This window comes from Phyllostomus discolor, chromosome 7, assembly GCF_004126475.2.
Source record: "Phyllostomus discolor isolate MPI-MPIP mPhyDis1 chromosome 7, mPhyDis1.pri.v3, whole genome shotgun sequence".
Classification (NCBI taxonomy): Eukaryota; Metazoa; Chordata; class Mammalia; order Chiroptera; family Phyllostomidae; genus Phyllostomus; species Phyllostomus discolor.
Genome location: NC_040909.2, coordinates 57,722,633 through 57,750,326, shown reverse-complemented (window position 1 = coordinate 57,750,326; position 27,694 = coordinate 57,722,633). Strand labels below are relative to the sequence as shown.

Genomic DNA, 27,694 nt, shown 5'->3' with positions numbered 1-27,694 from the left:
GACTATTGTAAATAACACTGCAATGAACATAGGGGTGCATATATCCTTTCAAATTAGTGTTTTGAGTTTCTTTGAATATATACCCAGAAATGGAATCAGTCATAAACAGTGCCACTTTTCATTTTTGAGGATCCTCCACATTGCTTTTCACAATGGCTGCACCAGTCTGTATTCCCACCAACAGTGCAGAAGGATTCCCCTTTCTCCACATCCTCACCAACACTTGTTGTGTGTGGATTTATTAATAATAGCCATTCTGACAGGTGTGAGGTGATATCTCATTGTGGTTTTCATTTGCATCTCTCTGATGATTAGTGACATTGAGCCTCTTTTCATATAACTATTGGCCATTGTTAGAGAAGTGTCTGTTCAGGTCCTCTGCTCAATTTTTAATTGGATTGCTTGGTATTTTGTTGTTGAGTTGTATGAGTTCTTTATAAATTTCAGATATTAACCCCTTATCATATGTTTCATTGGCAAACATCTTCTCCCATTCCATAGGTTGTCTTTTTACTTTGTTGGTGGTTTCCTTTGCCATGTAAAAACATTTTAGTCTGATGTAATCCCAGTTGTTTATTTTTTTCTTTTGTTTCTCTTGCCCAAAGAAATATATCAGAAAAAAATATTGCTAAGAGAAATGTCAGAGATTTTACTGCCTATATTTTCTCCTGGGAGCTTTATGGTTTGGAGTGTTACACTTAAGTCTTTAATCCACTTTGAGTTTATTTTTGTACCTGGTGTAATAAGGTGGTCTAGTTTCATTCTTTTGTGTGCATGCATGTACCTGTGCAATTTTCTCAAAAAAAGAATTTTGAGTTAAATTGACTCTGAAACTCAAGTGGACAGCATGAAGATAGGTTATCCTAGGACAAAACTTACCAGATTCTCTGTTTTCCTCACTTGGTTCATGGGAATAAAAATATCAGTCCCTTCTACCCCATAAAGAGATGTATGACCTGGGACAAGTTACTCAGGCTCACTACAGCCCCACTTTCTTCATCTGAAAAATGGAAATCAGAGCAACTACTAACCCTCACTCCCTAACTCTCTCAGTCTTTACTGTTTGTTTTTGTTACTGAAATACACAGTCCTCTCCAAGAGCAGGGCCTATGCCATTGTGTACACTCTTGTTCACCCAGGACCCACCCCAGGGCCTGACACTTATTAGAAACTTGGTGAACATTGGCTGAATGACTGAGGATGAGAGCCATTCACATAGAGAAGAAAGGGCTGTAGGGGCCACAGGAAAAGCTCTCCTTCAGTCCCTAAGGAGGAATCATTGGTGAGAAATGAAACTTGTCCTTCATGCTGCTCTGTATTCAGCCACTAAAATAAGACACTGGAATCTGCAAAGATATATTTATTTCTGTTGTAAGATGAAATGGGCCACTTGGACAAGTAATAACTTTCTTGACTCGAGAGATGTTTAGTCATCTGTTGAGTCAGGGAAAGGAGAAAATAAGAGTTTGACAACCATTTGGCCATAATTTTAAAAAGATTCCATGTTTGAGTGGGTATTTGAAGTAAACATACCTTCAGGTCCTTTCCAGACCTGACATTCATTCCTTCCCGATTTCCCAGACAGCTACTCACTGAATGCTTCTCACTGTGCCAGGAGCAGTATTGCAGGGAGCTGGGTAAAAGTCTGAGTTCTCTGATAACTGCTGGCCTCAGAGATCTCAGGGTCTTAAGGGGCTATAGACAGGAAAACAAATAATTATAACAACTGGATATTATTTTTCTACATATCATAGATAAGTATATATAACAACAGAATATTATTCTATTATTCTTCCACATCAGCACTCGTTTTGTTTGTCTTTAATAGTGCACCAAGACTTGTGGTGAAGGCTCTAGGTACCGCAGGGTGATGTGTATGGATGAAGAAAAAGGCAGCGAGGTTCATGGTATGCACTGTGACAGCAGCAAGCAGCCTGCCGACCAGGAGAGCTGTAGTTTGCAACCCTGCGAATATGTCTGGATCACAGGAGAATGGTCGGAGGTACATCCTGGGGATTCTGTAACTGTAGTTTTCAGGTCAACAACGACCTAAGGGAAACAAAGTGACGAAGGCAGGAATGTGGGAGACTTGGCCCACCTGCCAGTTCTGCCCGTGAACACTGAGTTCTCCAACAAGTCCCTCCTCCTTCCTGGGCCAGAACCCCACATGTGCATATTAGGGGAGGTACACCAGGTGGTCTGAGTCTGAGCTCCCCTCAACTCTTCATTCTGTGATTCCCCTTGATGTCTTGTTGGTGTGATTAGGAAGAAATTATTACAGAGGCTGCAAATTCATAAGATGCCTCTCAGTGCCTGAAGAGAATTAAGTATAAGAAAATGTCTCAGTGTCAAGAAGACAAACCAGCATACGGTGTGTAGTGGGATAGGGTCTGTCCCACTCCAGCTGAGGCCATGCAGAAATGCAGGTTGGGTCTTACCAAACTTGACTTTTCAAGAGAGGACAAAAATCTGGAATTATATGTGAGATCTATTGTTAAACTGTGGACTCAGATTGGTCATTTGAAACATTGTAGGGGGCAAACCAAACACATTCATGGGCCAGATGTGGGTTACCCATTTAACAACCTCTGATTCCAAAGAACAAAATAATTTTCCATATTACCCGAAGAATCTCAAGTATCTTTTTTAAGAGATTTTTTTAAATTTATTTTTAGATAGAGGGGAAGGGAGGGAGAAAGAGAGGGAGAGAAATATCAATGTGTGGTTGCCTCTCACATGTCCCCTACTGGGGACCTGGCCCACAACCCAGGCATGTGCCCTGACTGGGACTGAACCCATGACCCTTTGGTTCACAGGCCTACTCTCAATCCACTGAGCTACACCAGCCAGGGCCTCAAGTATCCGTTTTTCCCTATCACCTCCAGATACAGTTGCTATCTGGACACTTTTATTATTATCCACCAATAGAAATAATAGCATGATTGTATTATTTTCAAACACTGAAAGATCTATAACATCAAAACCAGTTGCCATTTGCCAAAAAAATCTAGAGATGGGAAAGGGAAGCATCTGGGCCCATAGCAAAGGTACTTGCTGTCACTGGGTCTCTTCAAGTTTGAGTGTGTTGAGTATTGTATTGTTTCTGTACTAAAGGTATACTAAAGTTTTTTCTAACTGTGCCTCTCCGTCCTTCCCTCTACTCCAGTGGTTTTGTCTCCTCTCCCCTCCAGGGGGACATTTGGCAATGTCTGGAGACATTTTGGGTTGTCACAACTTGGGGAGGTGGGATGCTCCTGACATCTGGTAGACCAGGGGTGCTGCCAAACCCCTGTCATGCCTGGGACACTCTTCATCACCTTAGCCAGTCTTCAGTGTGTTGTTATTATTCTGCCAAAAGAGTTTTGGTTTCTTTCTAAGATTTAAGTCATGTTACCACTATAAGCTTTAATAAAACCTTAATCTTAACCCCTAAAAGATGAGATGTAGAGGACAATTTTTAAAAAGGAAAAGAAAAAACAGCCTACCACATATCTGCAAATTCTCAGATGTATCAGAGATTTAGAAAAACCTATAAATGTACAAAGTTTCGAGGGTTGGAGACAGGGCCTCCCACAGATACAAGGAACTAGAGAAGGGACCTGTAAGGGAAATGATACCAAAGGGACAGGACCAGAATTCTCTCTAGAAGAGCACTGTCACCTGGGGTTCTTGGTACTCTTGTCTGCACACAGCCCCACCTGAATCCCAGGTGGCTGTGGCCAGACTGGAAAGTAGGGGTTCCCTCAGCCCTGGCTGGTACATTTTCCTGTTGGTCCTGAGTGTATCACTGAGACAGGGAGCCCACATTCTTACTGTTTCATTTTACATTACTGTTATTGTCCAGTTAGAAAGTAGGCCACATTCATGGTGAAACAATCATGTGACCCCAAAGCAGGGAGAATCAACAGGAAGGTTTTCCTCCCCTCTCCCTGCCCTCCCCTCCCCAGAAACGAGCCTCCTGCATGTCTAACCTCTGGTCTGAAATGGATTAAGGAAACCAGAAGTAACACATATTCTTTCCAGATTCTTTTCAGAGATATGGAGGCCTCTGAATAAAACCTGGCCATGTTTGGGTTCAGTTCCATCAGCAAAGGCCTGTCTGCCACTGCATCACGGCATAAATGGCCACAAGGCTGCTTCGGTTTCTGCTTTGCAGGGGTCCAGTTCCCAGGACTTGCCTTCCTTCTCTGACATACAGCCCTGTTTGAATTTGTACAGACTGAGGTCACAGCATGCAGTGCTTGGGTGGACACTCTAAAATACCTACAGCTAGAACAGAGCATTTGTTAGCCACCTGTCCACACGTGGAATGCCCCGGACTAGCCTCTCACTGCCCCAGCCTGACGTCAGCTGGGTCTTCAGGCATTTGAACAGTGCAGCCAAAGAAGGAAGAAATGTATCCACAGTATTGTGTATGCAGGTCTTGAGCCAGCTGGAAGGAATGCTCTGCGTGCTTCTGGCTGGGCCTGTTCCCCCCCTGCCTCGGGGGATGGCTTCAGGAAAAGGCTTCTCCCTGGAAAATTTCAGGAAAGGAAAGCCATGTGGCTTAAAGTAACAGCTCAGGAGATGTTAGGAAAGAGCACACTGTGGCTTTTAATGGCAGGTAAGAACTGATGGAAGCTTTGGTCCCTCGCCCCAGAAAAGCAGCACACACCACAAGATGCACGCTGCCTCTGGGGCTCCCTCTCCCTCCTCGGGGAGCCTTAGCTGGCACTGGCACTGGGGATGGCCAGTTATCTGATGACTCTGACTAAAAATATCATCAAAACTAAATTCGTTGTGATTCAGACTTGTTTTTAAATAATATATTATATAAAATACTTAGCTGGGGACGTTGAACAAGTTGTAAATAACCAATGAGATGTCCCATCACAGAAGGGAGCTGGGACACTAATAAGACATTTGTTCCTTCTCCTTTTTTGTATCTCTGAGTATTTTTAAATGCATTCTAATTATGGCAAAAAAGGCTAAATGACAGAGAGAGAGGAAGAGAGAGAAGCAGAAAGGTAACATTTTAGTCAATATATGTAGCCACAGAGAGGGAAGAGAGAAGGACATTAGCTAGAAGTCAAATGGAAAAGCAGGGGGCATTGACTAGATTGACTAGGAAAGGAAACTGTCCCAGGGTCCTCTTTTGGCTGAGTGCTTGGATTTCACACTCTTCTCAGATCGGCTCTGGCTCTCTCTCCATCCCACTTGGTCAGTTCTCTGTTGTGGTCATTGTAGGTTTAGAAAAACATGATTTGTCAGCCAATGCGTGGGCTGTAGCAGCTATAAAACCAATGACAGCTGGAGCTCACCACCCCCACCTCTGCCCTCTGCCCTTGAACCCCAGAGAAGAGGCTTGAGGTGCCCCACCCACCGCAGAGGGGCAGTGGGAGCACTAGACCCAGGTGGCGGTGGCAGCAGCGCACCTCATGTAGGGCATCTATGTCCTGTGTGCTAGGGGCTGCTGCTCCAAGTACAACAAGCTCATACACTGAGAGCCTCAGCAGCATTGTCAGGTTCAGCCTGCCAGGTGGGGTAGGGGTGTGCTGTGGCTGCCCCCAGTCCCTGCTTTAGCCTCTTCCCTCCTCTCTCCTCAGTGCTCAGTAACCTGCGGAAAGGGCTACAAGCAAAGGCTTGTCTCCTGCAGCGAGATTTACACCGGGAAGGAGAATTATGAGTATGGCCACCAAACTGCCACCAACTGCCCGGGCACACAGCCCCCCAGTGTCTACCCGTGCTACCTGGGAGAGTGCCCCATCTCAGCTACCTGGAGAGTGGGCAACTGGGGAAGTGTAAGTAGATGGCTGAGTTATCAAATAGGAAAGCTTTTGGATCCAAAACCCTGTCTTAAAAGTGGCCTGTCTGACCTACCCAGAGTCATTCTCCTTCTAGAAGAGACCATGGTGAGAAATAGCCGTTAGCACTCGAAATGGGCTTCTTTGGTGGTGTGGCCGGTCAGGTGCTTAACACATGCACTCTGAAGCCAGGCAGCCTTTGCCTGATTCCTGGTTTGGCCACTTCCCAGTCAAATGACCTTGGTCAAGTTCAGAACTTCTGAGTCTCAGTTCACTCATCTGCAAAATGGGTGGCTGTGATTCAGATGGAAGTGGTTAATATAGAAAAAGCACTTTAGTTATAATTACCCATGTTAAGTTTCATATATTGTCCATAATTTAAGATTAAAAAGCACCTAGCACTTTGTCACTTAATGAGCTTTAGTTGTTGCTTCTTTTGCTAAGAAGTCTGTGTATTCTCGTCCTTCAGCATTGCATCGGGAATTCTTCATTGCCTTAGGGGTACAGTGAGGATATTTTAAACTGGAGCTGCACTGGGAGATTTCCACAGCCCCTGGCCCCTGAGTGCTCAGTGTCAAAGTGATCAGGCAAAAATACAGGACCAGCTGAAAATCATTAGCTTTTGAATCCTGGCTCTACCATGACCTCGAACAAATTTCTTAACATTTGAGCCCTAATCTCCCCTCTGTAAAAATAGAATAATGGAAGTACTATCTCAGGGTTACTGTAAAGCTTACATGAGAATATTAAATTATATATATCCTATGTATGAATACATAGGGAACTGTGTATGTAGTAGTAGGTGGGTATACATGTGGAATGTAAAGTTCATCACAGGCATGGGTCCATAGCAAGTGCTCAATATGTCAGCTGTTTGTTTTTGGCAACAGAGGGTCTGAAATGACACTCTGCACAGGCCGTCAGGCCGGGGGCGCCACACCACAGAAGCCCAGGCCTCCCGGGTTCAGTGACCATATCACTGACTCTGCTCTGCCTTGTAGTGCTCAGTGTCCTGTGGCGTCGGCGTGAGACAGAGATCTGTGCAATGTTTAACCAATGAGGACCAGCCCAGCCACTTATGTCCCAATGATCTGAAGCCAGAAGAGAGAAAAACCTGCCATAATATCTATAACTGTAAGTTGGCCAAGTGGAGCCATCTTTTGGAAGCAAGAACAGGGTTTCTCTGTTTACCTGCTCATTTTGGAAATGTAGTTTATTTTAAATTTCCCCCCTTGCCCTGACTGGTGTGGCTCAGTTTGTGGTGCAAACTGAAAGGTCCCCAGTTTGATTCACAGGGCACATGCCTGTGTTGTGGCCCGGTCCCTGCTTCAGGGCCTGTGAGAGGCAACCAATCAATGTTCCTTTCTCTCTCTCTCTCTCTCTCTCTCTCTCTCTCTCTTTCCCCCATCCCTTCCTCTCCCTCTCTCTAAAAATAAATAAATAAAATCTTTTTAAAAAAGGAAAAGAAAGAAATTGCCCCCTTTGCTGAAGAGCTTTAGTGTGAACAGTTAATTCACTTCATAAAGAAACACAGCCTACTGTGGAGCATCACACATGGTTTTTGCATCTCACGTTTTCTAGGCGAGTTACCCCAGAACTGCAAGGAAGTAAAAAGACTGAATGGTGCCACCGAAGATGGTGAATATTTTCTGACCATCAAAGGAAAGCCCCTGAAGGTGAACATCAAACATCAGGCCTTATTCCTCTAAAGTCTTCAGAGTGAGTGGCCCTGGATCTCATCTTCCCCTTTCTGAGCCACCCCCATGGGTTCTTCCTGGTCTGCCTTTCAGATATTCTGTGCAGGGATGCAGTCTGACCACCCCAAGGAGTACCTGACACTGGTCCGTGGTGACTCTGAGAACTTCTCCGAGGTTTATGGGTACAGGTAGGAGAGCTCAGGCTCAGAGGAGCCAGGCCCCTGGAGACCCCTGGAAATACCTTCCCACCCTCATCAGAACGCTCTCTCTGTGATGCAGGTTGCACAACCCCACTGAATGCCCCTACAACGGGAGCCGGCGCGATGACTGCCAGTGTCGGAAGGACTACACAGCGGCTGGGTTTTCCAGCTTCCAGAAAATCAGAATAGACCTGACCACCATGCAGATAATAAGTAGGTTCAGTGGGATGTCACGTGTTGATATGTTCATTAGTCTCTCCATTCAGTCAGCGTGGAGGCTGGGGCGAGGAGCCCAAGATGCAAAGAGGGAGTAGACCTACTGTTCTAAGCCACCTGAGGTCAGGCTTGCTCCTTTCTGTTCCCTGCTGTACCTCAGCCTGGAAAGTGCCGGCACAGGTGCTCCCTCAGATGTGTAATGAATAAATGAATGGAGGAGATGTAAGCATATTAAAGGGCCCCAATGCAGTGGTGGAGTCGGAGCAGCACCCCCAAAATATGACACCAAAATTGAGTACTCAAGGCCAAGTAGGAGTTAGCCAGGCAGATGGTACCTGTGTGGGCATAGCTGATGTTTCTGAGCAAGAAGAAAGAGCAGATACAAAGCCCAGAACTGAGAGATGCACGTGGCCCATCCTCTCCCCACCCGCTCCCACCAGCACAGTGTGCACATGTGGATGGGCACAAAACTAATTTTACTTGATTGTTGATTTACACAGAAAAAATGGAGCACAAAATTATTGTATTTTTCAGAATATAACACACTTTCCCCCCCCAAATTTGGGAGGAAAACGGGGGTGTGTCTTATAGTCCAAATGTAGCTTACCTGGCTAGTAAACGTGGTTTACATTTACATTGGTGAAATATTATGTTATTTGTGTTATTAAGTATTTTACCACATTTTTTGCTTCAAATTTTTTTCCCTATTTTTCTCCTCTAAAACCTAGGTACATCTTATGGTCTGGTGTATCTTATAGTCCTAAAAATACGGTACCTTTTTTTTAAACCGGCCTGCTCCTGGGCTGATTTCCTACTCTGGCCAGCACTGCGGTTTTGTTAGAGGAATTCATCACAGGAGTGGTTAAAGACAGCTCAGATAGCCAAACACGTTCCCCTGAACAGGGTAAAAACAGAAATAATGAATAATTAATTTTCTTCATTAACATTGCACCCATAATACTGCATCACTTTCCTCTTGAGGTACATTAAACTTGATTTGTGCCAACATAGTGTTCATTGCTTTTAGCTGGACGGATTAGGGCTAATGGCAAAGGGTCTGCAGTTTCTCACTTAGAAATGCCCCACCACCCCCTTTCCCTGCTGCCCCCCAGCTTCTTCCAGGGCCCCTTTCCTGCAGGATGGGGGACTCAGATCTTCCTCCCACCAAAACATGGTTAACTGCAGAAGATTCCAGAAAGACAAGGCAGAAAGGTAAAAAAAGTCTGCCTCTGGCTCTAGTTCTGCCAGCAACAGCTCTTGCGGGGTCCTCAGTCTGTCTCCTGGTCCCCCTTCCCCATTTGCAGAGCTGGTCTCGGGAGCTAAAAGATGGTTAAAAATATAAGCATTGTTTTTGTTGGCTTAAAAAAAACTAGAAGTCAACCCCAAACTTGAGAAACTGCGATTAATACTTTCAAGATGTGGGTTCTAGCTGCTCCACATTTTGGCAATAATAGTGCTTGGGCCATGGGAGGACAGAGGAGGCCTCAGGGAGTAACTCCAAAGTCCCTGGAATGCTTTTTGACTTACTTCCCAGGTCCTGAAGGCTCGGAGGCCACACCACGTGCAGGAGGCTCACAGTCTTCCCATTACACTGCATTTAAGCAAGGCAGTTCACATACTTATTTACCCAGGAACTGATTCTAAAGCCATCCTGAACCCCCTTTTTGGCTTCCTTGCTGTAAGGATACAGGGCATAAAACCCAGGGAGAGGCTCTCAGAGCCACAATATATAATGAGGAAAAAGCCAGAGCACATCTGAATCCATTTGCTCACTAATCATAACTTTGTTTTGTTTTTTTTCCTCTCCCACTCCTCTTACTATTTCTCTTGCTGTTCTTCTTCCCTTCTCTCTCCTTGTTAATATCCTGTCCCTTCCCTGCTCTCCCACTGCCCCCTCTCTTCTCCCTTTAACCTGTCTCCAAACCCCACAGCCACTGACTTGCAGTTTGCAAGGACAAGCGAAGGGCATCCTGTGCCTTTTGCCACCGCTGGGGACTGCTACAGCGCCAGCAAGTGCCCACAGGTAAGCTGGGAGCCTGCCCCCAGGCACCCTAGGCGGCTTCTGTTTCTGGGAATGCAGTTTAGCACAGCTGCTGTGGAAGACGGCTTGGCTCCTCCAATGCTCACAGCTCTTTAATCTAGTCTAATTCCACTTCTAGGAGTGTTTCCTAAGGAAGTGATTACAGCTACCTGCCAAACCTCTACATTTAGCAAAATGTGCCTATTACAATGGTGAAAATTTAGAAACAAATTAGATGTTGGGTAGTGGATGGCTTGGTTAAGCAAATGATGGTAGCTAATAAAATGAGTATTATGAAGTCAGTGACATGCTGGTAAATGTTTAATGACTGGCTCTCCAAGAAAAAGAAAAAAACAGCCCTGCTTTGTAGCATTTGCCAATTTCCATGGCGTAAGTATCTTCCCCCCCACCTGCTTTACTGATTTCAAGCCATCAACATTATGTCACTAAATGGGGAGCTGAGGAGAGATACAGTCAGCTCTCAGCAGCTAGTACAAATGGACTCCAACACACCACTGTCAGCATTAAAAATCCTGACTATTACATGATATGGAAACGCTGTAACCCTGACTTCAGATGTATATAAAACGTGCAGTGTTCCGGCCAAGAACACTGCATCTTCCGCTGTATTCGAGCCTCAGCAGCACAGCTGATGGCAATCTTCCTGCCCATGTTGTAGTTCCATACCTTCTTGCCTCCTTAGAGCTGTGACAGGTTTTAACTTGCCTTCTGGAACATGCTGTAACCCTCAGCCTGAGCTAACTCGGTAAGACAGTCACCAGTCTTTGCGAGAATCTTCTGCAGTGAGAAGTCAGGATGAACAATGAGTTAGGTGATTCTGGACAGAACTTGGCCCCTATTTTTTCTTTAGTTCGCATAAGTTCTTCACAAGGCTGTTGTTACACTCTGTGTCTGGAATTCCCCACTCTGCCTGTGCACCTTGGAAAGGCTGGGGATTGGGTGATGCCTTCTGAATTTCAGGATAGATTTACACCCAACCACAGGGACCATCCAAAGACAAACACATCTGAATTTTCTTTTAAGTAAGTATTTTCTCAGCCCCAAGCTTTAGAAAGCATTGCTAGATGTTTTAGAGAAGTGAAAAGGAAGTTCTCAGGGGAGAAAGAAAATAAACAAAGGACATAATGGTAAAAAGGGCCTTTTCTCCATTACCCAGGAATTGAAAACTTTTGAAGTGTAGTTTCTTTAGAGTAGCTAATGACTTCAAAAAAACCCACAGGTAAGGGTTTTATTCTAACAGCTAACGATTGGTCCTGTCCCGCCTTTTTCAAGTCTCAGGGTTCTCTCCTTTCCACATGCGCATCCTTTAGGAAGCTTAAGCAAATACAGTTAATTTGCATTCATTTGCTTTAATAATTCATAAACAAATGAATGGATTGATTTGCTAAATCCTGACACTGAAGCAATTGCTAATTGAAAAACCCAAAGCCAGTGAGAGGCTAATTTGTATTTTTTTCCAGCCCATTCTTCAAACCACATTGGGTACTTAAAGAATTCTTCTCCTTAGACATTTATTGAACACCAACTATATAAATGAAAGGCATGAGTTTTTCACATCAGTTTTCCAGGAAAGGCCTGGGAAGCAGGACGACTGTTTGGGCTGCTTGGGAGCAGATGGTCTGCCCTGACCTAGTGAGTGCACAGACTCCAAAGCAGACGCATGCTCTCTGTTCGACAGTCTGCTTCTTTCTCCTCACCCATTGCTGTTGTTTTGGGGATTTATCTATGAATAAGGATGGATCGTCCAAAAGCCCTCACCTGAAAATATAGCCAGAATATCTTTATTAAAAACCCTCATCAGCCTTGATCAGTGTGGCTTGGTTGGTCATCATTCTGCAAAGTGAAAGGTCACTGGTTTGTTTCCCCTTCAGGGCATGTGCCTGAGTTGTGGGTTTGGTCCCCAGATGGGGCGCATGCAAGAGGCAACTAACCAATGTTCCTCTCTCACATTGAGGTTTCTTTCCCTCCCTTCCTCTCTCTCTAAAAATAAATGCATAAAATACTTTAAAAATAAAGGGGAAAAAATCCTGATTATAGTGGAGACTACATTATTATTCCTTTTTTGGATGCTGGTATTAGTAGTGTTGGTTGTGTTCACTAGGCTGTAGGCCCTGTGCTCATCAGTTCTAAGTCAGCATAGCATGTAATTCCTGCAGTATCGCATGACGGTACCCCTTGTCCACAGGTGGGGATACTGAGGTGTAGAGAGTTTGGGTGACTTCTCCAAACCCATGCTGCTGGTGCTCAGAAGAGGCTGGATTTGATCTCAGGTGACTGAGTACAAATGGCGGGCATACCTGTCTGGCTAATCCTGTTTCCGGGCAAGATTTCTGAAGAGTTCACTTTTGCCTGAGCAGAGAACAAACTCTCTGTCTAAGGCACACCTTTACAAGCTTTTCTGGGTCATCAGTGTAGGCATGACTCAATTATGTTTTCTCTTTTAAATAAGCAACAGAAAGTAGTAGGTAAAGGTACTGCCCTTTAGGCTCTGAAGATAAGGCCTTCGGGGCAAAGATGTCCCAGACTAGAGCTAGACAGGACATGAGGCCTTTACTCCTCTGGCAGTACTCAACTTCCAGAGTGCCAATTATCAGCTAGGGCACTCACTGACAATGCAAATCCCCAAACCAGAAAAGGAAAAAGGAGAGCAAGGAGGAAGGTGTGTTCCATTCAGGTGTATCACCAGCTCTGCTCCAGAGAGGGCAGATCTGTGTATGGAGTGTACTCAGACACTGGGCACCCAGGTCAGGGGGTAGAGGGATACCCCTCTAGCCCCTCAGGCTAGAAGCCGGTTCAGGGGACTGGACCCTTTAAGCACTTCGACGCCTAAGCAGATCCAGTCCACCTGGAGTGCAGGTAGGACAGGCAGTGTGCCTGGGAAGCAGGCTGGGGAGGAAGAAATGAGAGGGGGTCCTTGGCAACAGTGTGATCTGGGCATCACATGGGTGTGGATGCACCCCTCAGGGCAGGGGAGACAGAGAAATAAGAACTTGGTCTGGTGGGACAAGACCAAGCACATAGAAGCCAGTGTCTGAGGAGGCCCAGCAGGGGGGGCTCTGTGCTTCAGTGCCCTTACAATCAGGGACGCTTGGGTGTTGAGACTGCTCAAATTAACCGCCCCCAACACTGCAGAGTGCTGTCACAGAATAATAGCCAGAACACATTTTAAAGTATCAGGTCTCAGCCAGATAATGACTTAGGTGGATTATACCTTCTATCTAACCCCCTCTTATTGACAGGTTAGATTTGAGAAAGTTAATTTGTATGTCAGGACCCACTGAATGGAGGCTGCCCCCTGTGGCCTGGCGGATGTCGCAAATCTACACCTAATTCAGCCTGAACTTATCTCAGACCCCTGTCAGGGAAAGGTAACACGCCAATCACAACCCTCCAGCCCCACTTTAGCTCGCTTACCAGACCGTAGAAAATAGGGCTGTCACTACCTTCTATTTTACAGATGGACAAGCTGAGGTTCTCATGGGCAAAAAAATGTGCCCAGCGTTTCATTGCCAGTGTAAAGAGCTGAATTTACACAGGGCTGATCGGCTGTTGAGTCTCCAGCTCGGCGGTGCCTCCTTGCTTTATTAAAAACTTTTGACAAAATACTGAGGTGCAAGGCTCAGAGAGGAAGGAAGCATTCACCCTGAGTGTGTTCGTGGGGAATATTTTTAACGTCGAAACTGTTCATGTAGAGAAAGAAACCTTAAGAAGACACTATTTCAGGGGCCTTTGCAGAGTAATTTTTGAAAGAGAGAGGGAGAGAACAGAGACAGATGGGAAAAGCAAGAGAAAATCTCTGCTGCACCGCCTCCTTAGAAATAAATATGGAAACTGCAGAGGTCACGTTTCCAAAGGAACCCTGAAGACTCTTGGAAGCTGTGGGTTCCCTGGGCGCGGAGGGAGCGGCCAGGTCTCACGGACATGGAGCAGGCCACGCGCACCCTCTGCTGGAGGTCCTGGAGACTGCGCCTCTCCTTTGAAGTCAGGCCCTGCTGTGCTTAGTAAGGCGGAGTGCCCAGACCTGTGGGGAGCTGAAGCCCCGGAAGCTTTGGCGGTGAGATCTTGTTAGAAAAATTACACTGTGGCATTTTGTTCCTGAAGGAATCTGATAATTATGAGCAACATCGGGATTGCTGTGTTAGGCTAAGAGTGAAGACTTTGAAGTCAGAAAAATCTGAGTTGGATTCACACCATATCCTGAAGAAGTTAATTGCCTCTGCTAGGCCTCAGTTTCCCCATCTGTAAAGAAAACTTTCATAGAGCTCTTGGGAAGATGGATGACATGATACTTGTAAAGTGTCTGGCACAGACTTACCCCTCCCCCCAAAAAATCCTCAATAATTAGTAGCTGTTGTTATTAATTACTACCCGTTTCTTTTCCAAGTTACGTTTTAGTGTGTGGCCTTTGGGCATTATGTGCACTAAAAATCTTTTGCGTTGCCCATTTTTCCAGGGTCGTTTTAGCATCAACCTTTATGGAACAGGCCTTTCTTTAACTGAATCTGCCAGATGGATATCACAAGGGAACTATGCCGTCTCTGACATTAAGAAGTCACTGGTAAGGTTACTTGTTAGCTGGGGGATGAGTTTTGTTTTCTCTCTTTAGTCTTCCCTCTCTTTCTCTACCTGTCCCCTGTGGTGGTACAAATGTGCTTCCCCACTTCCTCAAACCATTTTGCAAAATGTTAGAAATTTTAGGAAATAAATCAAAGGCAAAGGGTATACAGGTGAACGCAAGGGAGTGAGCCTTGCTTGTCTCCGGGTGAGTTTTCTCTGGAGAGGGGAGCCTGTGAACCGTTCAGGCCATGAGAAAGGTGCTAGCCAGGGAGCTGGAAGCAGCAAGGCAGCCACTAAGAGAGTGTGTGTCAGACTCCTTGAGATTAGTCAACGTAAGATTCACTTTTATGAACCCAGGGAAAAGGATATTTAAGAAAAACTGAAATGCAGAGGGGGCTGAAAGAAAAGGGTAACTTAGGTTAACTTTCTTAAAAGTCAGAGAAACACTCAGTTTCTACAATAATATTTCTCATGTTCTAAAATCTTGCTACTCAAGGTATGGTCCATGTAGAGCAATGATTTTAAACCTTTTTCCTCTCATGGCACACATAAACTAATTATTAAAATTCTATGTCACACCAAAAAATATATATTTTGCTGATCTGACAAAAAAAATAGGTGAGTTATAATTTTGATTCATTCACACCAGACAGCTATTGTTGTGTTGGCTGTTGTCATTTTGTTATTTAACAATCTAAGAGAAAAAAGAGGTCAGTGCCCCAGACTAAATAGTCAGGTATTGCATGTTTTAAAAATTCTTGCAGCACCCTGGTTGAAAAATCACTGATGTAGAGCATCAGGATCACCTGGGAGGTTCTTGAAATGCAGCTTCTGGGGCCCCAGAAGAGCCTCTGAGTCAGCTTCTGCAGTTGGACAAAGTTGCCAGGTGATTCATTACCATGGTACAGCTTAAGCCCTGACCTTAGCCTGTATGTGCATTAGAATCACCAGGCAGAGTTGAAAATGCAAGTGCTATGGCCCCACCAGAGTCACTGAATGGGAATCTCTGAAGCAGGGGCAGAATCTGCAGTTCCCCAGGTGATTCTAGTGTTCAGCAAGGGTAGAAACCATTGCCCTTCACAGCATCCCCCAGAAGTCCTGAGAATGTGTGGCAGGAACCTGACCTGTGGACAAGTGGGAAACTTGCCAGAGGACAGCCCGTGGCTCTAGTCTCCCCTAGCTATGACCCTTGCCTCAAGGTCCCCTCAGAAGTATGAGAAGGGGAGGGGGAAAAAGAGAACTGGAAAGTAGGGTGTTATTCCACAGTAGAGTTGCCAGACAGAATACATGGTGCCCAGTTAAATCTGAATTTTAAATAAACAAGGAGCAGTTTTTATTGTGCCTTAAACATCGCATGGGGCATGGTTATTCTAAAAAGTGTTTGTTGTTTATCTAAAACAGCTCTGTTGGGCATCCAGTATTTTTATTTGCTAAACCCTACCAGAATCAGACAAAGAAATAGCTCAATCTGCTTCCTTTGGGAAAGGAAGAAAGACCCAATTGTAACTTCCCAGGAAAATCTGAGTTTCCTGATGCCTCATTTTAAGCTGCCAGGGTTATATTTATGTTTATGAAAAAAAAAAAAAAAAAAAAACTATTTCACTCCCTCTTGTCTCTAAGCTAATTGACTAGCTCTAATTGTAATTGATTGCACATAAATTAATCATTACATACTTTTCCTTGCACTGAGCAATAAAGACAGCTGAGAGCACACAAGTGCTTTAGAATGTGCCCTGAAATTGTAATGCTCTTTCCTACCCCTGCCATTCAGGGTCCATATATTATTGTGTTTCAGTGACCCACAGAAACAAAAAAAATTAACTGCCCCAAACATGGTCAGACATGAAGCATGATTATGTAGGAAGCCATCTACGTAAACTGTGTAACATAAGTTTCAACTCCATTTGTCAGCCAGAGTCAATATTGCAGTTTTACTCAGGAAACTAAAAATAATTATAGCCGGGAGCATCACTTTATGGAAACAGTGATTACTACCAGGCCAAAATCAGCAACTGTTTCCCAACCCTGGAGCAAAAAAATAATTACAGCGGGATCGCCACCTTGTGGATACAATGATTACTACCAGGCCAAAATCAGAGGCTGTTCCCCAACCCTGGAGCAAAAAATAATTATGGCGGGAGCGCCACCTTCTGGAAACAATGATTACTACCTGGCCAAGCTCATAGAGCCTTGGGCCAAGTTCTCCATGTGCTGAAGGGAATTGGTTCTACAACTGCCTGTCAGCATTTTCTTTTTAAACCTTGGTGTTCCATGACAGCTCAGACAGCCTGAGCTCAAAATTAATCTCCTGGGAGTGTGGAGCATCCCTCATGCCTCCCCTGGACTGAGCAGTCTCTAGCTAAGAGCAGGCTCTAGAAATGCAGCTCTCTGGGCCTGATATGCTGTCCAGTCCACAAGGCACATGCGCTAAGGACACTTGGAGAAAATGTCTCCCCTCCCTTAGCCAAAGACACTCGGAAGGAGATAGTTATTTTATTTCCTTCTTGAAGAGTCCCAGTAAGAATTGGGATATTACAGGTTGGAATAAAGTATACAGGATGGAAATCTGTGTGACTATTCAAACCAGCGTTCCCCTAAATCAGTGGTTCTCAAACCCAAACCTGCATCAGCACCAGGACTGACTGAAACACAGCCAGTGAGGGTTGCTCCAAAGGGACATTTCCAACAAGTTCCTAGGTGATGTGATGCCCTGGCCTGGGACCAGGTATTGAGAACCACTGATATAAGTTGAACCAAACACAACCTTCTTTTCAAAATTACCCCTTTTAATTGACCTGAACAGCCAGTGCCCCATGAAACCCTCTTCAGAAAAGTACTCCATGCCCTCCTCCCACCATGACCGACCCTGCCCCGAGCAACTTGCCCATCAGGAGTCACAACCCTCTCCAAACAGCCCTGCTTTGACTCAGCCCTCAGATGATCATTCCTCGCTGCCCTTAGTTTTTCTGCTGAGAGCTATAGAGGAAAAAACACAGAGAAACCCTCAATTTTCCAAACCCACTTGGCAATAAAATGTTTTTTCCAAGCAAAACTAAAGAAAAATTCTAGTCATTCAGGGTAAAACTGAATTTCCAGAACCACTTGGAGGGCAAGGATGGTGTCTCACCATCAGGAACAAAACTGGTAAAAGTCTCAGTGTCAGGTTCGCTGTTGCCTCCCATGTCTGTAATACAAAGAATTCTCCTATTCTTAACTAATGAGTATAATTTCATAACCAAAATAGCTACTACTTATTGGGCAATGCACATGCATCAAATCCCATTCCTCCGGCCTTCTCATCAAATTCTTATGCAGTAACTTGAGAAGCTGGATAGAGGGTAAATAAGTATGTGATGGTTTTGGTGGTGGAATTTGTCCCACTGCCCCTGGCCACTGCTCCCTGGCAGCAGCCCAGCCCTTGACAGCTGCAGAGCTTGGCCGCTGAGCAGACTGTTAAGTTGGATCACCTGAGCATGTGCTTCCTAGCTCTGCCATGTTGGTAAAGTTATTTAACTTCTTGGGGGCCTTGATTTCTTTATCTATCAATAGAAATCTTGGTAACCCTTATTCCATGGTGTTCATAATAATAAGCTGGGAATGCAAGGCTGTTTGCATGTCACAGGTCAGTCAGCAGGCCCACTATCAGTATTAGCTGTTAAAGTTACAACATTTTCACGGCCCTGAGGCTCACCATAGGTTTTAGAAGTTGGAGGTGACAAAGGAAGCAGGCTTGCTTGAGATAAAGAGCAGAAGGTTAGGTGAGCCATGGCTGAACCTGGATCTGGCTAGAACCCATAGCACCACGTGGATTCTGTCCATGTGAGCTCCCACCCCAGAAGTGAGGCATGTGGGACGCCCCCTTGGCCCAGGGATGGACTTCCAGGCAAAGGCTTTGGCTGCACCTGTGTGGCTCAGGGACTGATGTGTTTCTATTCTGCTTGTGTGTGAGAGACAGACAGACAGAAAGGGGAGCATGGTTCAGATGTGATATTGGGGAGAAAATGTTGAAATTCTGAGCTCCTCTGCAGTAACATTCTGTGCACGGTCAACACATGGTGGGTGTGCTCAGGGTTTGAATCAGCCCTCTTCCCGTCCAGAAGTGCCCTGCAGCTCCGCACCCGTTCGCAGAACTGCTCTGTCTGGGAGTCACTTCTGGAATAGCCTTCAGAGCCATGCAGAAGGAAGCAGGGTTCACTTCAGGCTGGATGGAGAGGTGCCCGCTGGTCTTCGTGCTTCTTTATGCACTTGGGGAGTTGTGGAGCCAGAGGCCCGTGTTTCCAAGACCTGGCTGCCTGGCCCCAGGGCCTCTCTGACATTCCTTCTGCTGGGGAAGAGCTATACATTGAGGATTTGCTCTGAAATTCAAATGAGTGAAACTGTACTGCCATAGAGGAGGAGATGGTCCAGTGCCTGTCTTTCAGTTCATTCACAGCCAGCAGAGTGACAGTAACAGGAGGTAAATGTGTGTGGTACGGAATCAGGTCTCCTCTATCCACCACAGACTGCCCCTGACCCACAATTCACTGAAAAGTCAACCACCCACCAAGTATAAACATCATACTACAGACCAGTAAAGTCATATCTTATATATGTACTATTTATTCTGTGCATTCCTATAGAAATTAGGCAATGTTTATACATATATTCATATGTATGTAACTGTCTGCAGTTGTATTAGAAAAGGTATATAGACACATACCATGTTTTATGGACATTTTCACCACCAGCACACTCCAAAGGAACATAAATAAGCACACTTCAATCCAAGATGTACTGCCTTTCCTAAGTCACATGGAAACCTTCCTTTTTATACTGACTAAAAAAAAATAGAGAAATTAGGAAAACATATGAAATATAAACCATCCTTAATGGAACAGAGAGTCATTCATCTTAATTATATGTAAGAGCTCAAACCAGGCTAGCTAACAAAATATTCATTGGAAGATTCGTAAGCTTTATTTTTAGAAAGCTTCATTTGTTTTAATGAAGAAATAAAAATGATTTACAACTACTCTTCTATGAAAGGGAAGAGGGTGCTTCTAAAGTACTGGAAAACAGAACTTTTTCTCTGAAATAGACACTGTTTCCACGACAATCATGTTTATGCTATGCATTTTTTCAGGGGTTTTTTTGTTGTTGTTGTTCTATAATAAAAATAAGTTTTGGGTCAGCTTTTATCTCAATCAAATTAACAGTCTCAATTAATGATATAACACGAAAACTGCAAAGTCATTACCAGCAATTTTATAATAACCCAGACTTCTCCTCATCTCCATAAAAATAGGCAATGATGGACATCCATACATAAAGTGTACCTTTATAATAAACAGCCAATATTTGTTGAGCGTGAATATTAGGCTAAGTAGCAGGCTAAGCACTTTACATGCATTCATTGACTTATAGCAAATCTGTCAGGGGAGACTGATGTTATCTCCACTTACAGATGCCACAGGAAACTGAGGCTTAATGGTTATTTAAAGATGTAGCACAATCTGTCTGAGTTATCTCAGTGCTGGGTCAGGAGAGAGTTTAGGTAAAACGTAAGCTCTGATACGACAGAAGTCATGTGTAACATATTGGCATCCTTAGGGCCACTAGCCCAATACTTCAGCCTGGGGAGAAGGTTGGCCTGGAGTCAGGTCTGGTTGGTGGTGTCAGACTAGCTGCAGTGCTCACAGGGGCCCTTACGGTCAGGACCATGAGGGTGATAGAAATCTCCAACTCAACCTCACTCATAATCCAAGGTGTGCAAATCAAAGAGAGAGAGAGAAACTATTCCATTCTCTTTATTTGTTAAATTGGCAATTTAAAAAATAAGATCATCCATTATTTGCAAGAGACTTTCCTAGTTTATCGAAAAGAACCAAATCTTCATGCCTTTTGACCCAGTTCTGTGCATGTAGCCCAAAGACATCCTGAAGTGCAGGCACAAGCATGGCCCATCACAGTGTTATCCCTTCGAGTGGACTACTGGAAACGTCTGAGAACCAGATACTGTGCGGAGTGAAGGGGTGGGGTTGGGGCCCTAGGAGGGCGTGGTGAGTTTACACAGCTCAATGTGATGCCAAAACTAAAAAAGAAGTTCTTCCTGGCCTGGTACAGTGTTATGAGAACTAATTAGCAGAGCAATCTGAATTGCAGGTCAAAAGAAGAGGGTACTTCAGCTTGAGCTTCAGCCTCTTTCATTCATTCATCTAACAAACATGCGTTTAGTATTACTCTGACCCATAAAGGATAGGCCAAAAGGGCATTTACGGTTGCAAGTATGTGAAACACAGAATTTATTCTTGTATTATTATTTATTAATTTTTGTATTATCTTCCATATGAACAATCGTAAGCCTACTTTTGCCCCAACCTGTATATTGTGCTAGGTTCTGGAGACTCTTGGATTTTAACAAGACATTGCCTTGCCATCATGGGGCTTCCACTCTAGCAGGAAGACAGATATAAAGAAAGAATTACCTAGTTTTACAGGGTGCCGTGTAACAGGTAACTGGGTCAGGAAGGTATCTCAGAGGACGTGGCCTCTGGCTTGGGTTTTGAAGAATCTACCAGTCAAAAGGTGGGATGGTCCAGTGCATGCAGAAAGGGAGAGGAAGAGAAAGAGAATTCCAGGTACAGGAATGCCATGTGCACAGGCCCTGTGTGGTGAGGGGCATGTCAGAAAAACAACCCAAAGACATTCAGAGATGAGGGGGCAGAGGGAGACGATGATATCTGGAGACTCCACAAAATACTTTAAATCAAGGGGTGGAAAACTTTTCCGTGAAGGGCCAGAGAGTAAATGTTTCAGACTTTGCCGGCCAACAGACAAAAATTAGTGATATTATATGTGCATTTGTATGACAAAAGTTAAATTTGCACAAAATTTTTATTGGTTGAATTTAAAATAATAATAATTGAGCATATTTTTAATATAGATCTACCAATGAGAAGAATAGAATATTGAGATAACATTTTGCTTAATTAATTTCTCTATTATCAAAACTGATTATAAATGTTTACCTGTAAATGCTGATTGGAAGTGTGATTTTTATCTTTATATAAATGTTTTTTAACACAAATAAGCATTGCCAACAATTATATGATTTTAATTGATCATATTTATGCTGAGCAAGCACAGAATTCTATTAGATTTTTTTGTTGACATTTGTTAACATGTTAACATTGTGGGTTAATCACTTGCAATTGAAGATTAGAGAAAGCTCCTCAATTACCTCACTAAACTGATTTTTGACGTTTGAAAATCTTCACTGCACTTATATCCAAGTACAGAAAAGTACTGCTGGAACCGCAGTTCACGCTTGGAAAACACCTCTACCATGAATTTGTGTGGGATGGAGATGTAGCTTCTCATTTTACCTTTGAATAGAACAGAAAGTTTATAAAACAGCTCACTATTACTTATGATTCAAGAATGTTAGCTGTTGTTGAAATGACTTTATCACAGTATGAGTTTGGCAGGTAAGTGGCAGTTTTGCCTTGTAATTTTTGAGTCAATTCATTAAGAAATGCTATTAAGTCCATAGCAAAAGTTAATGTCCAAAGCCATTAAGTATTCAGCCACAGTGATTGAGTGCAGTTCTCATTCAGGAAAATTGTAATCCCAGCACTGAGCTCAAAAACTCACAATAAAATGTATTCACTGCTAAGTCATCAAACTGCTTACAAGTCAGGGTGTTCAGCTTTTCGATCTAATGAAAAGTTTACAAAACCAATGATGGTTAATTAAGTTCATGAGAGCAAAGGAATTCACCCTGGGTGCTGCAGGTTCTGCATCCCCTCAGAGACTGGAACATTTTCCACAGAGCACCAACTGCTGGATGACACAATGAATAAGCTTTGAACCTGTGACATTTCATAAGCTTTGTAGATTTGACTGACTAAAGCTCTTTCTGCTCCCAGAGGTTTTCCCCACACTATCATTGTCAACCCATCTTACAGATTCCACTTAGTGGTTCTACACTTGTGTTTCTCAACCCCTTTGAAATTTTCTCGCCTGAATTTGTTCCACATGGACTCTTCATAGATGCATATTCTTTATCACATCCTATGTGGCACCATCTGCTCCAATGAACAACAACTAAAAAGTATCAGTAACATGTGCCAGTTCATGAAGAGCCAAAGAAAATCACTCAAAATTATTTGCCTCCTTTTTTAATTGGTTAATTAATGTTGCTGCCAATGCCAGTGTTAGGTTTTTGAGTAACTGTCCTTGCCAGAAGGATGATAGTCTTAAATGGGTTTGTTTTCTCTGGACATATTTCTTCAGCTGCTGCTATAAAACAAGGCTTCATTAACTCACCATGAGTAAACTGTTTCCATTGCTTGGCTAACAAATGAGCCACTTGGAAACTTACTCATTTCATTTTTTATTTTTACTCATTTTTATTTTTGTGAAGAAATTATCCTATGCTGAGATACTCCTTTTTAAATTTTCTGAACTTCTGGCCATAACTTTCCTGTGAGTTGGGAATATTGTGGCAAAGCCTGCATAGTAATGTCGGTGTTGAGTCTGTTCTTCTAGCACAGCTGGGATGTTGCACAATAAATGCAGTGTTTTGCTCTCTCGATGTATAACAGAATCACACATCACTGTACCTTAAAAGTCTGACATTCAGAGTTCACTTTTCTTGTTTGGCATGATGGTATACACTGGTAATAAAAAATTAAACAAAATGCTATGATATAGCAATACATATGTCACTCAAAACATGGTCACCTTGAAAGAGTGTCACTGTGACATTCTGTGTGCCATGTAGTGTGTGAAGCAAGAGAGCCGTCACAGGCACTCAGGCCTGCTGTTATGGCATGCTAGCAGCTGCAGATATTAGGCAAATGGATGAACATGGCTATCTTCCAATATGACTTAATGGACAGTGAAATTTGAATTTCATAAAATTTTCACATGTCAAGAAGTATTATTTTTGGTTTGCTTCCTCTCAACCATTTAAAAATGTAAACATTATTCTTGACATGTGGGCCATACAAAAGTGGGTGGCTGACTGGATTAAGCCCAGTGGCCACCAACCCTGCTTTACACCATGGTGAGCATACTGGGCTTAGCTTTCATTTGAAAAGTCTACCTCTGGTGTGCTCAAAAGTGAATTTCTGAAAAGCCAGTGCAAATCCTGGAAACACTAGCCAAACAGGAAGTCTAAGATCATGCATCTCCTTGCAGGATGGTACCCGAGTTGTAGGGACATGTGGTGGTTACTGTGGAAAATGTACTCCATCCTCAGGCACTGGCCTGGGGGTTCGAGTTTTATAGTTAAGGTAAGTCAATTTTTCCTTCCTTCTTTCCCTCCCTCCCTCCCTCCCTTCCTTCCTTTGTCTTTAAGATTTTTAAAATTTATTTATTCTTAGAGAGAGGGGAAGGGAGGGAGAAAGAGAGGGAGAGGAACATCAATGTAAGAGTGAAACTGATCAGTTGCCTTTCCCACACACCCCGACCTGGGCTGAACCCACAGCCCAGGCATGTGCCCTGACCAGGAATTGAACTGGTGACCTTTCGCTTTGCAAGATGATGCCCAACCCACTGAGCCACACCAATCCTGGCCCATTTTTTTTCTCTCTCTCTCTCCCTCCCCTCACTCCTTCCCTTCCTCCCTCTCTCTTCCTTCCCCCCTTCCTTCCTCCCTTCCTTCCTCCCTTTCTTCCTTCCTTCCTTCCTTCCTTCCTTCCTTCCTTCCTTCCTTCCTTCCTTCCTTCCTTCCTTCTCTCTTTCTCTTCTTCCTTCTTTCTCTCTACATTTCTACCTTTCTATCTTATTCTTTCTGTGGCCTAATAATTAACAAATGTAGTCAGGTCTGTCGCCCCCAGACAGGTGACTATTAAGCATCTCAGCGCTATTCTGCCTTTTTCTCTCCTGCTCATCTGCCCTCCACCCTTGAGGTCCCTAGGCTTCCTACATCAGATTTCTCTACAGCATTTATTAAAAATGCTGCTTACTGGGATCCATCTCTAGAGGTCCTGTTTCATTAGGTCTCTTGTAGATCCAGGAACCTGTATTTGTAGTGCAAGGAATTCTGATGCAGATGACTCAGATCAACCTTTGTGAAATACTGCCTAGGAATATAGTAATAATAATATGAAGGGTGTTCACTGCACCCTATGTGTCAGGCACTGTGCTAAACACTTCCTTTGTGTCTAAACACTAGGTATTATTTCATTGAATCTTCACAAGAAAGCCACAATAATGGGGCTGTGATCCTCATGTTACAGATGGAAGCTGGGTTCCACAGCAGTTAAGTAGCCCGCCAGTGGGCGCAATGAGGTCCTTTGACAGAACCCAGGCATGTTCTACACGAAAGCCACTGCTCTCATTACTTCACTGCTGCACACACTTTCAATGCACAGTGGGAACTTGTTATAAATGCAGAATCTTAAGAGTCACCCAAGACCTATTAAATGAGAATTTGCATTTTAACAAATCCCCAGGAGAGTCATGCATGTTAAAATTTGACAGTTCCTGGTCTGACTACATTATGCCAGCAAGTGCTTCCTCGGCTGGTCAGAGGACTGAATCAGTCACTCTGTTTTCTCATCCCAGTGCCTTCAGCTACAAGAGATGAACTCAGCCTACTCATATGACCACCCACTACAACTGTCCTCAGGCTTCTAGCAGCCCATTACCCTATAAAGCTCTTCGAGATCCTGACACAGGAATTCCTAGTTGACATTTATAAATCAATATTTCAATGTTTAATTAAACATCTTATTCAAAGTTATGGTCTTAAGTTAGGATTATTTCCATTGTGAGAAGCAAAAGAAAAAAGGAAAATTATTGTCTTAAATAACCAAGCTATCCAAGCAGTGGTCTAGCTTCAGGCATGGCTGGATCCAGAGGCTCAAACAAAGTCACCAGACTCTTTCTCCATCAGTCAGCAATGCTTGTCTCTTAAGTGGCTTCATTCTCAAGCAGCTCATCTCCCCCCACCATGGCCTCTGGCAGCTCTACACTTACATCATCCTTACAGCTCTTGGTCCCAAGTAAATGCTCACCCCCAGCATCCATTTTGCACAAGACCTCTGGCTCTGATTGAGTCATATGGCCATTTCTGAACCAATCACAATGTCCAGGAAATGGAGATCATGTACTCACCTAGAGTTGAGTGCCTGACAGCTTCATTTGAAAGAGACATATTTGCAAAGCACAAGAAGGTGTTTGTTATCAGAAATGGGGAGATAGGATGAAGGCAGGCAAAGTCAGAAAGCATCTACTAGAGATCCCCATTATATGTGTATTTTATATATTTTATATCTAGTAAATAAAGTTTTGTATTTTTTATATACTATTTACATGTATGTATAGAAAAAAAAGCCAGAAGAAAATATACTGATATTTAAAGAGGCTTATCTTATGTGGGACTGTCAAGCTAGTGATTTTCCCATTCTTTATGCTGTCCTGAAATGTTCATGTTTCTGATGTACAGACATACATTAGTTCTAAAATCTAAAGAAAATAATGAATATTTTTAAATTCTATATGTAAAAATGTATGGATCACCTACTTTTGACATGGCATTTGAGAAAGAAGATTTACCTTTCTTGGTTGGTTCGTTTGTTTTCAGGTGCTCCGAAGATGAAACCATGATGGGATGGATGAAGGATCGTAATGCAATACCTCCACCTTAAGTTTGGGCGTGTGTGTGCATGTGTGTGTGGCCATGTATGCTTGTGTGTGTGTGTATATACAAATGCATATATACACATATACACACACATATATATATATCTGTGTATGTGTGTGTATATCTGTGGAATATCCTAATGATGTAAAGTTTAATATTTATGTTTGAATTATTTATTGTGATATATGTAATATTTTTGTACGTAAAATGATTCTATTATGACTGCCTTTTGCATTATTTTGTTTCTTGCAGTCAGACCACTGCATTTTACGTACTCTACATTATATGTAGTATTATGACAAAAGTGATCCTTCATTATCACGGTACACTATTGTTTACCTTCTATCTGTAAATGTTTTATTGTTAATTTTTTAAATTTTAATTCATTATTTTAAAACAATCTAGTCATCAAGGTGCTACAAGGGTATTTTTGACATTTCTATGGAAGCATCATTAGCCAAGAAAGAATTTAGTGATGTCACAGATTATACCAGCTATTAATTACACTAGGTATCTATTCAGATTCATGTGATCTCTGGGAACAAAATTTCTGCCTTGGTGCTAATATTTAAGTGATCATCAGACTCAGAAATGTAAACACATTCAATAAAAGGGAGGAACAAAGCACATTTTCCAATGGACATAATCATTTGGATAAAGTAAGACCAGCTGTTTACCCTTATTTTGGGACATGCCTTTTTTGGGAAAGAGTTGTACTCTGTTCTTTTTATTGTTATTGTTATTAATATGCTTTGCTTCAGTTCATGGTGCCTTGGTCCTCCTGTGGGTAAATGGAGGGTTCCACAAGCAACCTCATTACACAGTGACCTTGAGAAACTGAGGTCCTCTCAACATTTTGCCAAGATATTCTGAAATGATGTACAAGTTTACCAGTTGCAAGACAGAGGATGCATAGGATGGGGACAACCTTCAGCCACCCCAGAATACCCAGAGAAGTTCAGAACCAGGTGCTTAGTCATTGACTCTTGCATGCCTCTGCCAGCAATGTGACTTGTCTTCAGGCCATGAGCCTAAGACCCTGCCAGTGTTCATGGCTGCTGCAGGAACTGTCATTTGTGACAAGAAATGAACTCTGGAGTACAGGATACCTGAGTCTTCCTGATCGTCCATTACACCACTGTTACTTCTTTCCAAAATGGAAGTGCCAAAGCCACAGTCTTTCTGCCCTTCCAGCCTGATCGAAGGGAAGTCATTGCCAATGCCCCCTGGGAGACACTTGCTTGGAGGAATCCTGCCCACTTCTAAACACCACAGGGATTAGAAAAAGCAGGCAGTAGTCTCCAAGCCCCAAATCTCCAGAGTGCTCCAGGAGAAGTTATACTCAGCGTATGAATATGTGCTATTCTCTACTATTAACACATTGTGAAAATATTCTAATGAATAAATACCATGACCACATTCAAACATTTCTGTTTCACATGGCTTCTGGATTCTTGATGGAGTAAAAATGTCTCTAGTTTTCAAGATTGCCACACTGAGAAGAAATGCAGATTTTTCTTAACCCCATCAATTATAGTTGCTGTTTTAGAGACAGATAAGGGATG

General features: G+C 43.3%; 1 protein-coding gene across 5 annotated transcripts in view; it reads left to right on the top strand.

Annotated features, from left to right (window-relative positions):
- The window catches only part of ADAMTS9 (ADAM metallopeptidase with thrombospondin type 1 motif 9), a 167,637-nt gene extending 140,081 nt beyond the window's left edge, over positions 1–27,556 (top strand). For 4 of the 5 annotated variants that reach the window (XM_028518086.2, XM_036030993.1, XM_036030994.1 and 1 more), the window contains 10 exons: positions 1,829–2,002; positions 5,586–5,780; positions 6,785–6,917; positions 7,365–7,459; positions 7,574–7,668; positions 7,760–7,893; positions 9,828–9,919; positions 14,391–14,495; positions 23,678–23,772; positions 26,070–27,556. In XM_028518086.2, coding sequence (XP_028373887.1) covers positions 1,829–2,002; positions 5,586–5,780; positions 6,785–6,917; positions 7,365–7,459; positions 7,574–7,668; positions 7,760–7,893; positions 9,828–9,919; positions 14,391–14,495; positions 23,678–23,767 — 1,113 coding nt within the window. In that variant the 3' untranslated portion in view covers positions 23,768–23,772; positions 26,070–27,556. The remainder of the gene's footprint in view (positions 1–1,828; positions 2,003–5,585; positions 5,781–6,784; positions 6,918–7,364; positions 7,460–7,573; positions 7,669–7,759; positions 7,894–9,827; positions 9,920–14,390; positions 14,496–23,677; positions 23,773–26,069) is intronic. The other variant, XM_036030995.1, reaches the window with a different exon arrangement.
- Positions 27,557–27,694: the final 138 nt, after the last annotated feature.